General features: G+C 40.2%; 1 protein-coding gene across 2 annotated transcripts in view; it reads left to right on the top strand.

Annotated features, from left to right (window-relative positions):
- Nucleotides 1-19,390, top strand: part of FOXO3 (forkhead box O3) — a 127,884-nt gene that overhangs the window by 93,818 nt on the left and 14,676 nt on the right. For both annotated transcript variants that reach the window (XM_075862246.1, XM_075862248.1), the window contains one exon: nt 8,601-10,018. In XM_075862246.1, the coding sequence (XP_075718361.1) occupies nt 8,601-9,989 (1,389 nt within the window). In that variant the 3' untranslated portion in view covers nt 9,990-10,018. The remainder of the gene's footprint in view (nt 1-8,600; nt 10,019-19,390) is intronic.

Consider the following 19,390-nt stretch of genomic DNA (forward strand, 5'->3'; position numbering starts at 1 on the left):
CGAAATACGTCCGTCAATTACGGACGTAATTAGTGTGTGTGCACATACCCATAAACTGACACGGAAACCAGAGGTTTCAGTTTCCATCACCATTGATTTCAATGGTGACTGATCTGGTGCCCATAGTTTCCGTTTGTCTCTGTTGTGCATTGAGCACATCGTAATAGACTACGCTATTGCTTCCGGCAAAACTACGGGTTTGGTGCACAACAGACACAAACGGAAAACAGGGGCACCGGATCCGTCACCATTTAAATCCATGGTGATAGAAACTGAAACCTCTGTCAGTTTGTGTCTTTTCAGGGTCCCGTTCTGACGGAAACCTCCGACCCCAACGCAGATGTGAAGGAAGCCTTAGATTTAAAAATAAAACCATCTTTGTGGACACAGGTCCCTTTGTTTGACGCAGATCATATCAATTAATTATTTTAATTATCTACAAGGGAACATGTCCCCAGGACAGACTTGTTTTAGATCAAGATATCAGTCACATGCTCTATCAAAGTGAGCTTGCTCTTAGAAGCGAAGGACAGGTCTCGCTTCTTCTGACCCCCCACCCCCATGAAATCTGTGGTTCCACTTTGATGGGGCATTATGGCAAAGGCCTTAAAGGGAATCGGTCACCAGCATTTCACCTATTGAACTCTACTTATTCCTCACTGACCGCTTCTATAAAAAGCTCATTGCCGTTATCCCCTCTCCTAAACTCCTCCACCGACTTTAATGCACAAGCGTGGGATTTTGTGTGCTGGGGGAAGGCGAGGAGCTGTCAATCAAAACTAAGGAGGCGGGGTAAACTCGGAAAGACTTGAGGAATGAAGATTTGACTTTTCAAACGAAGATTTGACTCTTATGCTCATTAGCATACGGTGTGGGAACACAAAAAAACTGAAGACTAAAGCTACAGAGCCGACTAAGAAGACAATTATAGGTTATATAGAAATGACTTTTCACCCACTACCACCAGGTATTGCTGGTTTAATAGGTGAAATGCTGGTGACAGGTTCGCTTTAATTAAAAAAGTGTATGGTTCGGTTAAAAAATAAATAAATAGTAATGTAAGTCTATCTACCGGGTAATATGTTATAAGGCATGCCTTTTTTTGAACTGTACGGTGAGCGTTTAGTGGCCTGATGTATGAGGGACTCCTGGGTGGAAACCTATGGTAATTCCACTATAAAGCCGAGTTCACACGGGGCGGATATGCTGCGTAAAAGCACGCAGTGTATCCGCCCTGTGCGCTGCAGGGAATTCCGGTCTCAAAAGCTGACCAAACTCTGGTGCAGTTTTTCGGCCGGAATCACCGCTGCAAAAAAAATGCAGCAACTGCTATTTGTTGCGGGATTTACCTCACCATTGAATTCAATGGGGAAAACCCGCAACAAATAAGCAGCTTTTACACAAATACAATTGACATGCTGTGGAATGACATCATGCACTGCAGGTCAATTTCTGATGTGTGAACTGACCCGAAGGCTGAATGTACACATTGTGTGGATTTGCCACGTGGATTTTCATTCGGCAAATCCGCAGCGTAATACAGTACCAGCAAAGTCAATGAGATTTCAAGAAATCTCATCTAGAGTGCAGATTTTTTTTTCCTGCACGTAAATTAACCTGCGGTCCGTATTTTCAAATCCGCAGCATGTCATTTTATCCTGTGTTTCTGCTTGCGAATTGTATCTGAATTGTTTTAAAGAAAAACGCACCAAAATACGTAGCATAAAACCGCACCTATATCCGCATCCAAATGTAAATACCGTGCATAAAAACGCAGTAAAAAAAAACCTGCACCAAAGGTTTTAGCTGCGGAATTACGCGCGTACAACTGCAGTTATGACAACGCTGCTCCGGACAGAAACCCGAACAGGGAACGTTGTCCGTATTTCTCAGTAGTTCAGTCTCGGGCTTTGGGCCTGTAACTTGTAGCGATCATACCTCAGCATGGAAATAAGAAATTTAAAAAGCTTTTCATGTTTTTTTTTATATACACTTAAGTGCTTTTTATAAATTTATTTTGGTAAGTATCATTTAACGCATAAAAGCTCCTTTATTATCCTTTTTTTCAATTTTCACAAAGTAAACTATTGACATAACCGAAGCACATACTGGATCTTTTAAAATGTAAGCCTCATGCAAAAACTATAAATGGCTTGTAGTTTACGCCAGAATTGAATGTGCGACTGTGTAGAATGGAATGTTCTCAAAAGCACTCCAGCGGGCACAGAACTCAAACAGCTGTTAAGGTCCTGAAATGCAGACTCCTTACCAGCTCCTTCATATGTTTACACTACACTGTTGAGTTTCCAGGTCCTGGAAAGCAGAGCCTCACACACTGTTTTACTTGGTGCGCTCTTGTTTTTCCTCTCTAATTCTAGCCGTAGCCGGAGTGCTTGTGTTTTACTGACGTGTTACGTACCCACAAATACAGTGTGTTTTAGCAGCAAAATATATATTGACCTAAAGACATTTATTATATTATAGCCACCAAGCTTTACTGAAGTAACTGCTGCCCCTGAGGATGAAAGGAAAGATGTCTGCAGAATGCCAGACTTTTGGTTCACTTGGAAAGAATCTTCATTGTGGTCAGGTTATGTTCCTCGCATAGTAACTGGAAACCATGGATCTGACTGGAAGTCATATTTTTATGCCAATTCCCACAGATGCAACAGTTCTGCACTTTAAGACACTCTCATACAAGTTGTTCTTAGAACTCATCCGTGTAAACAGTCACCTCCATACAGCTGCTCTATAAGATCTTGGCTCTTGGGTCCTATTGTAAATGAGTATACTGAAAAGTAGAGGCAAAGTGTAAAGCCCCTTTAATTGGGTTTTCCCATCAGGGACATTTATGACATATCCACAGGATATGTCATAAATGTCAGATAGATGTGGGGCCCACCACTGGGTCCCACACCTTTCTCTAGAACGGGCTCCCCTAAACCCCATTCTACCTCTCTGTGTTCCGACTGACGCGTGTGATTTCCGACCATGAAGAAGGAAACCGCCTCGCTGAGCTACGCGGTTTACGTAAGTCCCATATAACTGAATGGTAGTTACGTAACCGTGTAGCTCGCATGCTATGCTGCTTTCGGAACTGCCATTCACTACTATGGGATTTTTCCGAAACTCGCTGAACTACGCTGTTTCCATAATTTATGGTCGTAAATTACACGCTTCAGCCGCAACACAGAGCGGTAGAATGGGGTTTAGTGGGCCCCCGTTACAGAGATAGATGCAGGTCCTCTGGGACCCGCACCTGAAATTTGACATATCTTGTGTATATGTCATAAATGACACTCATGGGAAATCCCCCTTTAATTATGTGCATACTGCTCATTTTCTCACTCCTTTTCTGAAAAAAAGACACCCCCCACCATATGTGACAGTGCAAGTTTTCTGATTGATAAGGGAGGGTGATAACATTAGGGACAGGAGGAGGATCTTATTCTCCTCCTCTCCCTCCATGTTGTCTGCACATCTCCCGATGGTTCACCCTCTTCTCTTTCACATGGGCTGATGTGAAAGCTGCAAATATATGCAGCTCCCACTTCAACCCGCCCTAACTTAGGCTAGGTCACAGCTAGAGCTGCAATCTAGTCCTAGTTAGTCGTTAGTAGTAAGAACATATCAGATAAGTCCTTGGTTGCTAAGGTGCCATTGTTGTTTTTATAGGGAATACAGGTATTTACTAAAACAGTCATGCCCGAAGAGCTGACAAGTTCTCTTTTAAGTAACTAATTACATTTTAACCACATTTATTTTATAATGGAATTTTAATATATGTATAATTTTGATATATTTGCTATGAGTAAGAACACTCTGTTCGAAACGCGTTAGCGGTAACACATCCCACCTGTGTCTTATGGACTTTTAACATGTTGAAATAAAGCTCCTTTTATATATTTTTTCTAATGTGGATGTGCTGAGGATTTTTTTCTACTTTCCTTCATTTCATAATTTTGATATACCGACATTTCCATGAAACATAACCTAGCTTAGAAGGCGTTGATTCTACAGTAATCATACGCTGTCGTTTGACATGACTCTTCTTCTCACAGAGGTTATGCAGCCACTGAAGCAGTGTAGTATACCTTTAAAATGCACATCCTTTTTGCTGCAGAACCTCTTGACAATAAATGGGTGATCTTCATGTCAATTTATGAATTCCGACAAGAACATAACAATTATACAATTAAAAATATTTAGATAAATGTCAATATAGATTCTCGGTTGTCATGTATTATTAAAGAATTTGTCTTGAAAATTGCAGAAACATTGGTATTCATGATTGCTTTATTTTCCATTATTCATTTTTCTATGGTCAGATATGCTTTTGTCAATTGCAGTGATACCCAGACGAGTTGGCTGAATAACAGTACTTTCCTTTTTTTTTTCTTTTACATTTTCTGTTTAAAATGGTAATCTTTATGAAGTGTCAACACATTCCGCAGCACTTTTCATGGGTACGTGTACGGACAAAATCAGAGGCATTACATAGTAACAAACTAATATACAAATCAAATGAGGAGTGCTCGCAAGAGCTTACAATCTGAGGAAATAGGGATGACACAACATGTAAAAGGTACTTGATTTGTACAAAGGACCCACCATCTATTATACTAAATAGGGCAGTGCAAATAAAGCTACGTGAATAAGTCATCAGCCAGTATCTGTGTGTGTGTGTGTGTGTGTGTGTGTGTGTGTGTGTGTGTGTGTGTGTGTGTGGAGATATGAAGTGCATTAGGGTGCAAGAATTGGGGGGATATGTTAAATGTAGTGGTCAGGTTTTGAGTACTAATGTAATAGGGAAGTAGGGTAAAGAAAAGGAGTCAGATGAGTGAATGTGATTGGCCTGCCTAAAAAGATGTTTTAGGGCACGCTTAAGGCCCCCTGCACACGTCCGTGCCCGCAATCATGGTCTGTGATTTTTGGGAGCACGGTCCGGAAAAGCAAAAAATAGGACCTGTCCTATCTTTTGCGTAGGCTTTCTACGGCCCGGACACCTTCCCTTAAATATACGGGAAGGTGTCTGTGGGCAATAGAAGTGAATGGGTCCGTAATTACGGTCGTATGTATGGACCATAATTACGGACTAATTCTACAGTCGTGTGCATGGGGCCTAAAACTGGATGTTAAGGGAAAATCTTATTGTCCGGGGTAGCGAATTCCCAAGAACTGGTGCAGCGTAAGAAAAGTCTTGGAGACGGGGGTGGAAGGTTCAGATTATGGAGATGTTCGCTTTAGATCGTTGGCAGAACATATGGCATGGGTGAGATGGTAGACTGAAATGCAGGAGGAGATGTAGCATTGTGGAACGTTTTGTGGGTGAAACGAAAAAGTTTTTCAATTGTATTCTAAAGTTAGTGGGCAAGCAGTGACCTGCACAGGGTAGATGCATTGGTGAAGCAATTGGTCAGAAAGATGAGCCTGGCTGCTGCATTAAAGATAGGTAGAAGAGGGGAGAGTTTAGTGAGTAGAAGACTGATCAGTAATGAGTTACAGTAGTCAAGATGAGACTGAATCAGAGCAACAATGAGAGTATTGGCTATTTCCACAGTAAGAAAACGGCGGATTCTGGAGATGTTTTTGAGGTGCAGGTGACATGGGCGTGTAAGTAATTTGAATATAAGGAGTAAAGGAAAGATCTCCGTCAAAATAAGCCCAAGTCAGCAAGCGTTCAGCCGAGGAGATATGGTAGTGCCACACACTGAGATGGAGACATCAGGTTTAGGTAAGTTAGTAAATGGCAGAAACAATTCGGGCTTTGTAGAGAGATAACAGGAGAGGACCTAGGACTGATCCCTAAGGAACCCCAACAGCAAGGGGAAGGGGAGAAGAAAAAGTAGAGCCAACAAATGATACACTAAATGAACGATCAGAGAGATAGGGAGAAAACCAAGAGAGAGCAGTTTGTTGAGGGTTTTAAAATCTGAAACCGACCAGAACATTACCAACCGATTACCATCAAGGTACAGATTACCACATCTGTCTGTAACATAGCAAACGTTGATGTGCTGGATGAGATCAAGTCATGTAGATTGTATAAAGTGGAGGGAAGAAAATATCAAGGGTTAACGATTTAAAGTTTTTATTCAATTTAGAGGGGTTCTGGACCTCTAGTATTTTCCATGTCTTTTGAAATAAGGGGTGTGTTTCTTGGTTTCCCAGTTCAGAGACGAAGACCATGGCTGGTTTTAATAGAAAGGAATCTGGACTTTCACAGCTGAGGAAAGCGTAAACCAAAGTTGTCTCGTGTCTTGTCATACTGTTTAGCCTGAGATTAAGCTGCACCATAATGGTGTTGGAGTACATTCCAAAGCGCAAATCTTTTGTATTTAAGATAGTATTTTTGACCAGTAGTTCTGTATAGTTGGACCGCTCCACCACATGTTCTAGATTTTTTCAAACCCCTCCAGCAGTTGTCTGAGTTTAAAAATATCATCTTGAGATCATTTTATATGAATTTTCCTTCAATTTAAAGGCTATGAACACCTTTTGAGGGATTTTTTTTTTTTTTTTAAATAAATGGATTAGTCATTGTGTTTAGTGTAACTTTGTAAATCGTTTTTATTAGAAAATTGTTTTACTTTTGGAGATACAGCTGCTCTATATTCTCTATACAGAGTAGCTGTATCTCTCGTTTTACACTGAATCCGTCAGTCCTGCAGACGACTCCGTCAGAACACACAGGATCCACCTGTAATGGATCACATCTAAGTTATGAATTTAGATGTGATCGATTACAGGTGGATCCTGCGGGTCAGACACGTAGGACCCGCCAACACTGAACCGGTCAGGTCCGCAGGACTGACGGATTCAGTGTAAAATGAGCAATACAGCTGCTCTGTATAGAGAATACATAACAGCTGTATCTCCAAAAGTAAAACAATTTTTTTTATAAAAACTATTTAAAAAGTTACACTAAACGCATTGACTAATCTATTTTTTTTTAAATGCCCTCAAAGGTGTACAAAGCCTTTTATCCGATATATATTCTCATGGATGTCAAAATTTGATTTCCTTGTTGGTATATGTCTACACTCAATAGCTTATAGGTTCTTTAGCTCCTCTAATGTAGTTGAGAAGAATTTGGAAAAAAAGTGGTTTCAAAAATAGGTCATATTCTAATACGTAGTAATTATTACTTGAGCAAAACGTTGAGGGTCTCATTCCTACTATACACTAACCTATATCTGCATTAGTTGTTATTTAGTTACATTTATTTTTGACGGCTGAATTGTTTTTGCTTCGCAGTAATTTTCAGCTGTGAGGGGGTTACATAGATGCTCTTGTCAGTTAACATAAAGCTTAACAGCTGTTGACAATGACCACAATACAGATCTGGCCAGAGCTGTCAAGCCGTAAAATTACACTGTTGTGCCTCATTGTGCACCAGTCATAAGGTAAAGACAGGTTCGCTTCGGTATACACCATACTAATGGCAAAAAAATAGAAAAATTACATATATATTATTTTTTTTTCAGCGGGATTGGATTCAAGCAGACGAAATAAGGCATTTCAGAAAGCTTCCCCTATTCTCTGTCATAGGATGTTTCTGTTTATATATAAAAAAAAAAAAAAGACCGTACCAAGGACATAAAATAAAGGACTTGAATACTGTTGCAGAGCAGCTATAGGGATTCCCAGAGACCCTACATAGTCACTACAAATATGTATTACGTATTATTGGTGGTACAAGGCTTTCGGGGAGAATATTTCCATAATTAGTTATGGAGCATGCCACCGTTTTTTTTTTCTTGCAGATGGTCATAGAATCTGTGTGTAAAAGACCCGAAATCATCTATATAAAATGAAAGGCACATTGAGATGCAGTTGGGCCCACGAGTCCTCAGTCTGGCTTTACATGTTTTTAGTCCTACACATACCTTCATATTACAGAAACGAGATTTTATACTAGAGGATATTGTCAATATTTTAGTACTGCTTGGTCACCACCTTATAACCTAGTCACGGCAAATATTTTTGTAATTGTGGCACAGTAACCTAGTAGTACAATTTTAACTTTTTCCAACAGTCCCAAAATGTTTTCGATTTACACGTATGCTGAAAAAATTGTACTTGCCACTCAAAACATTTTAGAGCTCTTACTGCTGTTTATTGTGTATAGATATTAATGAAAAGAACATCTTATTGGTATTTTGCTGTCTTTATCTGCTACTCGGTTGGCCGTTCCTCAAGGTAGAAAAAACATAACGGCTTCACCTCCTTTTTTTTTTATAATCTATTAAAAAAAAAATTATAGAACCGTTTATCGCTCAGCTTCGTTTATACAGCAGACAAGATAAAAGTCCTAGAAATGTCTTCCTTTCTGTTGGTGACTTTTAAAATGTTCTGCTTTAATGCACTGAAGGTGATAGACTAAGACGGTGATTATTGAACGAAAGGATAATGATTACATAGTACGGTCACCCGTCAATGATAGTGGAGGAGATTATGACAAATACATTCACCCAAGGGGAACCATGAGCATAGAGAAAATAGGTTCTGCAATTTGTTGAAGATATTAGAGACTATTTATGTATTCACTTACTCTATCTGTACCTATCTAACTTGTCCTTTCTTCCTTATTTCCTCAGAATTCAATTCGGCATAATTTGTCTCTGCACAGCAGATTTATTCGAGTCCAAAACGAGGGCACTGGAAAAAGCTCTTGGTGGATGATCAACCCAGAAGGAGGAAAAGGCGGAAAGGCACCCAGGCGGCGTGCTGTGTCTATGGACAACAGTAACAAATACACTAAGAGCCGTGGTAGAGCAGCAAAGAAAAAAGCATCCATGCAAGTGGCCCCAGATGCGATCGATGATAGCCCATCACAACTTAAGTGGCCAGGAAGCCCTACATCACGAAGCAGTGATGAGTTGGATGCCTGGACAGATTTCCGCTCTCGTACGAACTCTAATGCCAGCACGATTAGTGGCCGTTTATCTCCAATCCCAGCTACCACTGAATTTGATGATGTTCAAGATGATGACTCTCCTATATCCCCCATGTTGTATAGCCCTGGCAGCATGTCTCCATCCCTAAGTAAACCATCAACAGTGGAGTTGCCAAGGATAACCGATATGGCTGGAACCATGAACTTGAATGATGGTCTAACGGATAACCTTATGGACGACTTGCTGGATGACATTTCCCTTACTTCTTCCCAGCAGTCATCTCCTGGTGTGGGCATGCAGAGAAGTTCCAGCTTTACCTACGGAACGAAGGGCGCAAGCCTCAGCTCTCCATCCAGTAGCTTCAATAACACAAGTAGCTTCAATTTTCCTTTGACCTCTCTGCGTCAATCCCCAATGCAAACCATACAAGAGAACAAACAAGCAACATTTTCTTCCATGAATCATTACAGTAATCAGTCTCTGCAGGACCTTCTTACCACTGACTCACTTAGCCATAGTGATGTATTGATGACTCAGTCTGACCCACTTATGTCCCAAGCCAGTACTGCAGTCACTGCTCAAAATTCTCGTAGAAATATAATTTTGGGGAATGACCCAATGATGTCTTTTGCAGCCCCGTCCAACCAAGGTGGAGGTCTGGTTAATCAAAACTTGCTTCACCACCAGCAACAGTCCCATAGCTCATTTCTTGGTGGCAGCCGTGCCTTGTCAAACAGCATAAACAATAGTGGTTTAAATGACAGCAACAACCTGGACTCGTCCAAACACCAGCAGCAGTCCTCGGTCACTCATTCTATGCAAGCCCTCTCTGATACGCTCTCAGGGTCCTTGTACTCCACAGGCATGAACCTTCCTGTGCATGAAAAGTTCCCAACTGATTTGGACCTAGAAATTTTTAATGGGAGCTTGGAATGCGATATGGAAACTATCATTCGAAACGAACTAATGGATGCAGATGGTCTGGATTTTAACTTTGATTCCCTCATCTCTGCACAGAATGTCAGCCTAACTGTGGGAAACTTCACAGGTGCTAAGCAGACATCATCACAAAGTTGGGTACCAGGTTGAGGAAAGATATTGAAGAATGACCTTGCCAGGTCAGTGATATCTATGAAATTAGATTTTAGCCATAAATGTCGATACTTGGATATAGCTTCCAGAAAACCAAACGTTCGTTTTACCTTCAAACCTTTCTGCCAAATTATACTTGTAGTTTTAAATAATTTAAAATACAATTTGCATATATGCACATCATCCCATATATCTTTGCTCTTGCCGTCATTCTTTCTAGACCGGTTTGATTAAAGTCCATTTAACAGTCTTCTGCTCAGGTACTCTTCTCTTTCCATTGTCTAACATACGCATACCCTGTTACTTACTTTCATTTGACGCTGCTCATATACGTTTCCTTAATTAAGATAATGATCTGAATGGACAGGTCACTGCTTCCGACAAGGTCAACACCACAACCTTCTACTGCAGTTGCTATCATTCAATGATCTGATTGCCTCATGCTATTAACAAATACAGAATTCAGACAGAAATGGCAAAATTTAGAATGACCAAAAATAACAATTGACTCCTTAATAAAGGCTTTCACTACATTAAGTGTATGTTCAGATGAGACGGGATAGTCACAGATCTGAGGATTACGCACCACAAACTCGTGACAATTTACGGTACAATTCATGTGCATGGGGTTTTCCACGGCGGAAATATGTGCAGAAATCAGGACATACCCATTCTATCATAGAAATGCTGCAGATTTTGCAAACTGTGCATTACATGTGGATTTGCTGTGGATTTAACCAACTGCCCTAGAAGAGCATTTTCCCCCAAATAAATACAGAACATACGGTACATATAAGACCTTGCAAAAGTATTTCCCGGGACTTGAAGGGGTGGTACAGGGTTAGAAAAATATGTCAGTTTTCTTCCAAAAATAGTGCAACACCTATCCATGGGTTGTCCAGTATTGTAGCGCTGCACCACTGAAATGACTGTGGCTGATCTGCAATACCACACACAACCTGTGGACAGATGTGGTGCTATTTTTGGTAGAAAGCAACCATGTTCTCTAATCCTACACAATCCCTTTAAATATTTCTGACTTATCTTCAGTATAGGCCCTAGGTTCTCAACCTGTGATACGTGTACATACCATGTCTCTAGGGGGTACGCAAGCTGTCCCTTGCTTTGCTTTTAATGGCACAGCACAGCAAATGATCATAGCCTTGGGAGGGGGGGTACTGTGATTTATTTTAGTAGGGGGTACTTGGCTTAGAAACGTAGACACGCAATGAGGCAAAAACTGTTTGAACCCGTGGTGGTCCTGGAAAACTCTTTTAGGCTTTATTTACATATAGATTTTTTTTCTGGCGTCTTTAAAATGCATGAAAAAAAGCATTTTAAAATGTAATAGCGTTTTGAATTTAGTGTTATTTTGTACATGCTGTTTTCTGGAGTTTTTGAAGTCCCCTAGAGAAGCCTATAGGGAACAAAATGCAGAAGAGACTCCACACCCATAGCATGTTGCGGTATTAAAAAACAAAAAACAAACCCCACTGAACACAAAAACGCCGCAAAACACTGTGTGATTCTAGCCTTAAGACTTTGCAACTGTTTTTTATGGCCTACTGTGCATTTTCTCCTATTGACTTCAATAGGGAAGACCTACTGCAGAGAACTTCATATAGCAACAATGGTTGCGGCTTTTTAGTTCACACGAGCATATTTTCCATTAGTATTCCAACAATTTTTCTCTGTCTAATACAGAACTAATGGTAATCGGAGTCTATTCACATGGGTGTATAAAATACGCAGCATGCACTATTTTCCTCTGTTTTGTGAATGGGAAAACGTCCATTGAAATCTATGGAGAGTGATTTAAATACGGATGCATCTGTATGTGATCTGTATTTCATCCGTATTGCATCAGTATTTCATCCAGATTGCATCTTTTTTTCAAAGGTGCTGTCTCATGTATTTTAATTATCGGCCTAGAAGACAGCCCATTAATATTGGGTTTCTTTCACACGACCGTATTTAGGTCAGTATTTTGCATCCGTATTTATGAGCCAAAGCCAGGAGTGGAACCTACACACAGAAAAAAATGGAAAGAATTACTCCTTCAGTGTTTGGAACCACTCCTGGTTTTGGCTTACAAATACTGACCAATATACAGCTGTGTAAAAGTGGCTTTACTTGCACCGCTTAGTAAATCTGCCTCATTTGTTATTGAGTGTAAATTCCCTTAACTTTAAATTTTTCGGGATTTAATAGATTTTACAGTCCAAGTGATCTACTATCCTAAGCTGGCCATACACATCAGATGTATGTCGGCCTAACCCGCCGAATTTGTCTGGACTTGCCGACCATCTAATATGTATGGCGGCATCCTGAGACTCCCCCCGACGACCGATTTTAAGAGAAGAGAATAATCGGGCTGTGGAATTTCAACATGCCCCGATCCTTTTGGTTCGTAAGACGATAAGATGCTGCCAGAGGAGTCTGGCAGCGGCTTTCTCCCTATTGTAAAGACGTGTACGCTCGGTTGACCGTTCAGCCGGCAGCTATCTAAAGTGTATGGCCAGTCCTAGAGTTTAATTTTACTTCTATAGAGGCGGACTGGGAAAACTACACCGACAATATTTTCCTGCAATTCTAGACAGCTGTTTTTTTCCAGCTGCTGAAAGTCGTGCATCGTGGTGAAGCGTTAATTCCTGAAGTAGTCGTTTAGTTGTTGTGATTTATGCACTAATTTTCCTGAAAGAAAGAAAACCAAAACTTCACTATTGATTCTATTCACCCAATGTTTTCAGCCTATATTTCAGTCCAGATTGATTTAAATAACTTTTGAGGTCTCTCATTTCTGATAGCCATGACGTTTGATGTTAAAAATGTGTTGACAAGCTAGAACTATACACAGACTTTTTATTGTAAGACTTTCTACAATAGAATAAACTATGCCTTAAGGCTAAATCACACGTTGTGTAATTTGATGGTTTTTTTATGCGTTTTTAGTTGCCGATTTTAATGCGAAAAAAAGTGGGACTTTATGCTTCTGAAATTTGTGGGAGTTTTTTTGGTATTTTTTAATAAACTTCAGATACATCTTTGTAACAGAAATGCAAGATACATTGACGTGCAGCAGATTTTAAAATCCACACGGGTCTATTTATGTGTGTAAAAATTCTGCTATTTGTATAGGAGATTAATTAAAATCCTGTTTAGTTTTCTGGTGCAAATCCACACGTAATACACAGTTTGTACGTGGCCTAATGAGTGATTTGCAAGGGATTTTCATGTTACTCTATGGAGGAGAGAGGTAGATACTACTTTTTAACCCCTTAACACACCATGACATACATGTACATCATGCCGGGGGGGGTTCAGAAGCTGAGCCCACTCCATTCACTGCGAGTGTCAGGTGTATATTACTGCTAACACCTCGCTCTAAATCCTGGGATAGGAGATAAAGCTGATCCCGACCATTTAAACACTTAGATGGGACCGCAGCGTATAAAAGTTTGCAGCGTGCCAATGGGTCGTAAAGCCAGATGGGCCTAGTTATGGCCCCCAGGTCTGCCATGTTATTTTCCCTATTAAGGGCTGTTGAGTATTGTAGTTGCGATCATACGATCACATGTACGAGTCCCCTAGTGGAACTAAACATTTTTTATTTTTTTTTAAAAAAGTTTTACATTTTGGACAATATACACAAAAATTATAAAAAAGCTAAAAAAAAAACAAAAAACTTTTCCACTTTCAACTGGTTGCCGACACTGGATGATAATACTCGTCCTGAGCGGGAGGTACTTGGCGCATCATGACGTGTTTTCTCCTCCTGTGTGACAGCCGGTGTCTGCGAGCCATGATGAGCAGGGTAACTGCTGTAATACACAGCCGCAGTCCCGCTCTAACGGCGGAAAGAAGAGAAACCTCTTCTCTCCACCGTTAACCGTTTGAATGCCGTGATCAACGTTCAAAGCTAAAGTGAGAAGGGGGTCTCCCCTTTGATTGAGTCACAGGAAATCCCTGTGACGCGATCAATGGCTATACCTGGTATGGTCACACAGCCCAGGGTCCACTGAAGGACTCCAGGGCTGTCTGACCATGTTCCCTGTTGGGGCATACTGAGGTTATTCCCTAAAAACGGCCTGTGTACAATCCCTTGGTTGAAATAGATGGACATGTGTCTTTTTTCAACCATACTAACTATGTAACTGGCATATAGATCTATGTCTGTACATTACAGTTAAAAAATCAAAATGAAAAATCCCTCTATGGGATTAAAAAAAAAGAAAAAATAATAATGTTAAGTAAAAAAACATTTTAACTCCTTAATGACCAGCCTATTTTAGACGTTCATGACCAAGCCATTTTTTACGTTTTTCCATCGTCTCATTCAATGAGCTATACACTTTTTATTTTTGCATTGACATAGCTGTATAAGTTCTTTCTTTTTGCGGGACAAGTTGTCATTTTTAATAGCACCATTTTGGGCCTACATAGAATTAATGTAACTTTTATTAACTTTTTTTTGGGGGGGAAAAGGAGAAAAAACAGCAATTTCACCACACTTTTTTGCGTCCCAAATTTACGCCGTTTACCGTGTGGTATAAATAACACTAACTTTATTCAGCGGGTTGTTGCGATTGCAACGATACCAAATTTGTATAGTTTATTTTTGTTTTACTACTTTTACACAGTGAAAACACTTTTTTTTCCAAAATTATTTGTTTTTGTGTCTCCATATTTGAAGAGCCGTAACGTTTTTATTTTTTCGCCGATGCAATTGTAGGAAGGCTTTTTTTTGCGGGAGGACTTGTAGTTTTTATCGGTGCCATTTTGGAGTAAATGCAACTTTTTGATCACTTTGTATCACATTTTTTTTAAGGCTGGATTCAAAGAAAACAGCAATTTTTGTATGTTTTTTTATTTTATTTTTTACGACGTTCACCGTGGGGTCGTTACGGACGCGGCGATACCAAATATGTGTAACTTTTTTACTTTATTTTGTTTGGTAATAATAAAGCTGTTTGTAAGGGGAAAAAGTGGGTTTTTCATTTATTTATTTTTAAACTTTTTTACTAGTCCCACTAGGGGACTTCACTATGCGATGGTCCGATCACATTTATAATACACTGCAATACTTCTGTATTGCAGTGTATTATGCCTGTCCAGGCATTCACCGCAGGCAGACCTGGGGGCCTTTATTAGGCCCCCGGCTGCCATCGGAGACAGACACTCGGCGATCTTATCGCCGGGTGTCAGTGAGATGAGAGGGAGCTCCCTCCATCTCTCCAAAACCACTCCGATGCGGTGCTCGCTATTGTGCACCGCATCTGAGGGGTCAAACGGGTGAGATCGATACTTGTATCGATCTCACCCGGCAGATCAGGGACGCCCCCAGCCCTCTGGTAGCTGAGAGCAGGGAGATTTGACAGCTCCCTCCTCTGTAAACTTATTCCGATGCCGTGACGTAAAAAGTCTATGGCATCGGAATAAGGCCCGTTAGTGACCGACGTAGAAACACTATGGGCCAGTCACTAACGGGTTAAAAAGAAAAATGTTGTTTTCATTCTGAGACTCAAAACTTTTTTTTTCTTTCCATCGATGGAGCTATGTGAAGGCTTGTGTTTTTGTGGGACGAGCTGCAGTTTTTATTGATACCATTTTGGGGTAAATACGGCTTTTTGATCACTTTTTTTTTTTTTGGGGGGGATGCGAGGGGACCAAAAAAAACTGATTCTGTCCTTTTTTTCTACCCTGGGATATATGCAGAATAAACATTACATTTTAATACTACAGATTTTGCAAACGCGGTAACTCCAATTGTTTATTTCTTACATAAATTTTATTTTAACCTCTTAACCCTCTTAGTGACCAGCCCATTTTAGGCCCTAATGACCAAGCTATTTTTATTTTTTTTCTATAGTCGCATTCAAAGAGCTATAATTTTTTTATTTTTCTGTCGACATAGCTGTATGGGACTTTGTTTTTTTTGCGGGATTAGTTGTACTTTTTAATGGCACCATTTTTGGGTACATGCAATTTTTTTCATTAACTTGTTAACTTTTTTGGGGGGGGGGGGATTAGAAAAAAAACCCTGAAATTCCCCCATTGTTCTATGCGTTTTAAATTGACGCCGTTCACTGTAAATAACATGTTACCTTTATTCTATGGGTTGGTACGATTACGGCAATACCACATATGTAGAGGTTTTTTATGTTTTACGACTTTTGCACAATAAAAACACTTCTGAACTAAAATTATTTGGTTTTGCATAGTCTCTTTACAAGAGCCGTAATTTTTTTATTTTTCTGTCAATGTAGTGATTTTTTTTTTGGGCTCGTTTTTTGCGGGATGAGACGTAGTTTTGATTGGTACTGCTTTGGGGTACATGGAACTTAATAATTAATTTTTATTATGACTTTTTTGGGGGGCAATGGAAAAAAATAACAATTTCGCCATTGTTTTTTGTGGTTTTTTTTATACGGTGTTCACCTTGCGGTTTAAATTACATATTAACTTTATTAATTGAGTAATTACGGTCGCGGCGATACCATATATGTGTACTTTTATTATTTTTTTAAAACTTTTACTAAATAAAACCATTTTTTAATGGAAAAAAAATATTTTATTTTTTTACTGTCATTTTTATTTCACATTACTTATTTTTTTTAGTCCCACTAGGGGACTATAATGCTTTGGTATACTTAGTATACCAGAGCATTATTGGCTGTCAGTGTAAATCTGACTCTGGCACGTCCTAATAGGAATATGCCCAGGACAGACCTGGGGGCTTTTATCAGGCCCCCAGCTGCCATGACACCCCATCGGAGAGCCGCGACTGCATTTACGGGCCGCCGATATGTGACAGAGGGAACTAACAACCTCTGTAAAGAAGTTAAATGCCGCGGTCGCTATTGACTGCAGCATTTAACGGGTTAAACGGCCGCGATCGAAGTAACCTTCAATCGCGGGCGTTGGAGCAGGAGCCCAGCTGTCATCAGACAGCGAGCCCCGGCTCCAACCTGCACGGGACACCTGTGCTGGACTTAGACTGAGCCGCCGTGAAAAGGCGGCGGCCTAGCTTAAGGCCCCTTCGTGACCGCCGTGAAAAGGCGTATTGGTGGTCACTAAGGGGTTAAACAATTATTTATAGTTTTTTTTGTTATGTAGCTTTTGAAAAAAACATGAATTTGGTATTGGCATAATTGTATTGACCCACAAAATGAATTTAACATGTAATTTTTTTAACGTTCCTCCGTACATTAAAGGTAATATTTTGCTCCCTCAAAACTGCTGACAGCGCTTTATATGGGACAAGAGTAGTGTAATGATACCTGTGCTAATGGTTATAAAAGTTGCATTACCCAGAAATCCAGCTTTTATCCCCTTCCCGCCCAATCACGTACAGTCACGTCGTCAGCGCTAATGTGTTAGCGCCTTCTCACTTAACTGTACGTGATGGTCATGGAGCGGGCTCAGAGACTAATCCCGCGCCATTACCAGCGGGTGTAAGCTGTATATTACAGCTGACATCCTGCTGTAACAGTCAGGCCCGGAGCTAGGCTAGAATCCTGACTATTAGCCCCTTAGATACAGCGATCAAGCAATCACTGCATCTAGGTGGTTTCTAGCCTGTCGGCATCCCTGCGCCGCTTTCGCCGGGATGCCGGTGTTTGCAATGGCAACCGGAGGCCTAATAATGGCCTCTGGTATGCCAAGCACGGAAGTCTTTTAGGCCTAAAAGGCTTACTGTCAGGGCCAAGAAGATGGCGCAGGCTCGGAAGCTGAGGCTATGCCATCATCCGCGGATGTCAGATGTTAATTAACCCCTTAAGGACGCAGCCTAGTTTGGGCCTTAAGGCTCAGAGCCCATTTTTCAAATCTGACATATTTCACTTTATGTGGTAATAACGTTGGAATGCTTAAACCTATCCAAGCGATTTTGAGATTGTTTTCTCGTGACACTTTGGGCTTCATGTTCGTGGTAAAATTTGGTCGATATATTCAGTCTTTATTTGTGAAAAATTGCAAAATTTAGAGAAAATTTACAAAAAATAGCATTTTTCAGAATTTAAATGCATCTGCTTGAAAAACAGACGTTTATACCACCCAAAATAGTTACTAGTTCACATTTCCCATATGTCTACTTTAGATTGGCATCGTTTTTTGAACATTATTTTATTTTTCTTGGACGTTACAAGGCTTAGAACATAAACAGCAATTTCTCATATTCTTAAGAAAATTTCAAAAGCCTTTTTTTTAAGGTACCAGTTCAGTTCTGAAGAGGCTTTGAGGGGCCTATGTATTAGAAACCCCCATAAAACACCCCATTTTAAAAACTAGACCCCTCAAAGTATTCAAAACAGCATATAGAAAGTTTTTTAACCCTTCAGGCATTTCACAGGAATTAAAGCAAAGTGGAAATGAAATTTGCAAATTTCATTTTTTTCTGCTGAATTTCAATTTTATTAATTTTTTTTCTGTAACAGAGAAGGTTTTACCAGAGAAATACTACTAAATATGTATTGTCCAGATTCTGCAGTTTTTAGAAATGTCCCACATGTGGCCCTACTGCGCTCGTGGACTAAAACACAAGCCCCAGAAGCAAAGAAGCACCTAGTGCATTTTGAGGCCTCTTTTTTATTAGAATATATTTTAGGCAGCATGCCAGGTTTGAAGAGGTGTTGAGGTATCAAAACAATGGAAACCCACCAGAAGTGACCCCATTTTGGAAATTACACCCCTCAAGGAATTCATTTATGGTTTTTGTTATCATTTTGACCGCACAGTTTTTTCACAGCACCTATTTGAATTGGGCTGTGAAATGAAAAAAATGATATTTTTCCAATAAGATGTCATTTTTGATCAAAATTTCTTATTTTCACAGGGAACAACATACCCCAATTTGTTGCCCAATTTGTCCTTAGTGCGGCAATACCCCATTTGTGGTGATAAACTGCCGTTTGGGCCCATTAGAGGGCTCAGAAGGAAAGGAGCGCTATGTGTTTGTTGTAGTCCAGATTTTGCTGGATTGGTTTTCGGGTGCCATGTCGCATTTGCAGAGCCCCAGAGGTATCAAAGCAATGGAAACCCACCAGAAGTGACCCTATTTTGGAAACTACACCCCTCAAGGAATTCATTTATGGTTTTTGTTATCATTTTGACAGCACAGTTTTTTCACAGCACCTATTTGAATTGGGCTGTGAAATGAAAAAAATGATATTTTTCCAATAAGATGTCATTTTTTATCAAAATGTCTTATTTTCACAAGGAACATACCCCATTTTGTTGCCCAATTTGTCCTTAGTGCGGCAATACCCCATTTGTGGTGATAAACTGCCGTTTGGGCCCATGGGAGGGCTCAGAAGGAAAGGACCACCATTTGGCCTACTGGAGCTTTTCTGGTGCTAAGTCATGTATGCAGAAGCCCCTGAGGTACCAGTACAGTTGAA

Source organism: Rhinoderma darwinii, chromosome 4, assembly GCF_050947455.1.
Source record: "Rhinoderma darwinii isolate aRhiDar2 chromosome 4, aRhiDar2.hap1, whole genome shotgun sequence".
NCBI classification, from domain to species: Eukaryota; Metazoa; Chordata; class Amphibia; order Anura; family Rhinodermatidae; genus Rhinoderma; species Rhinoderma darwinii.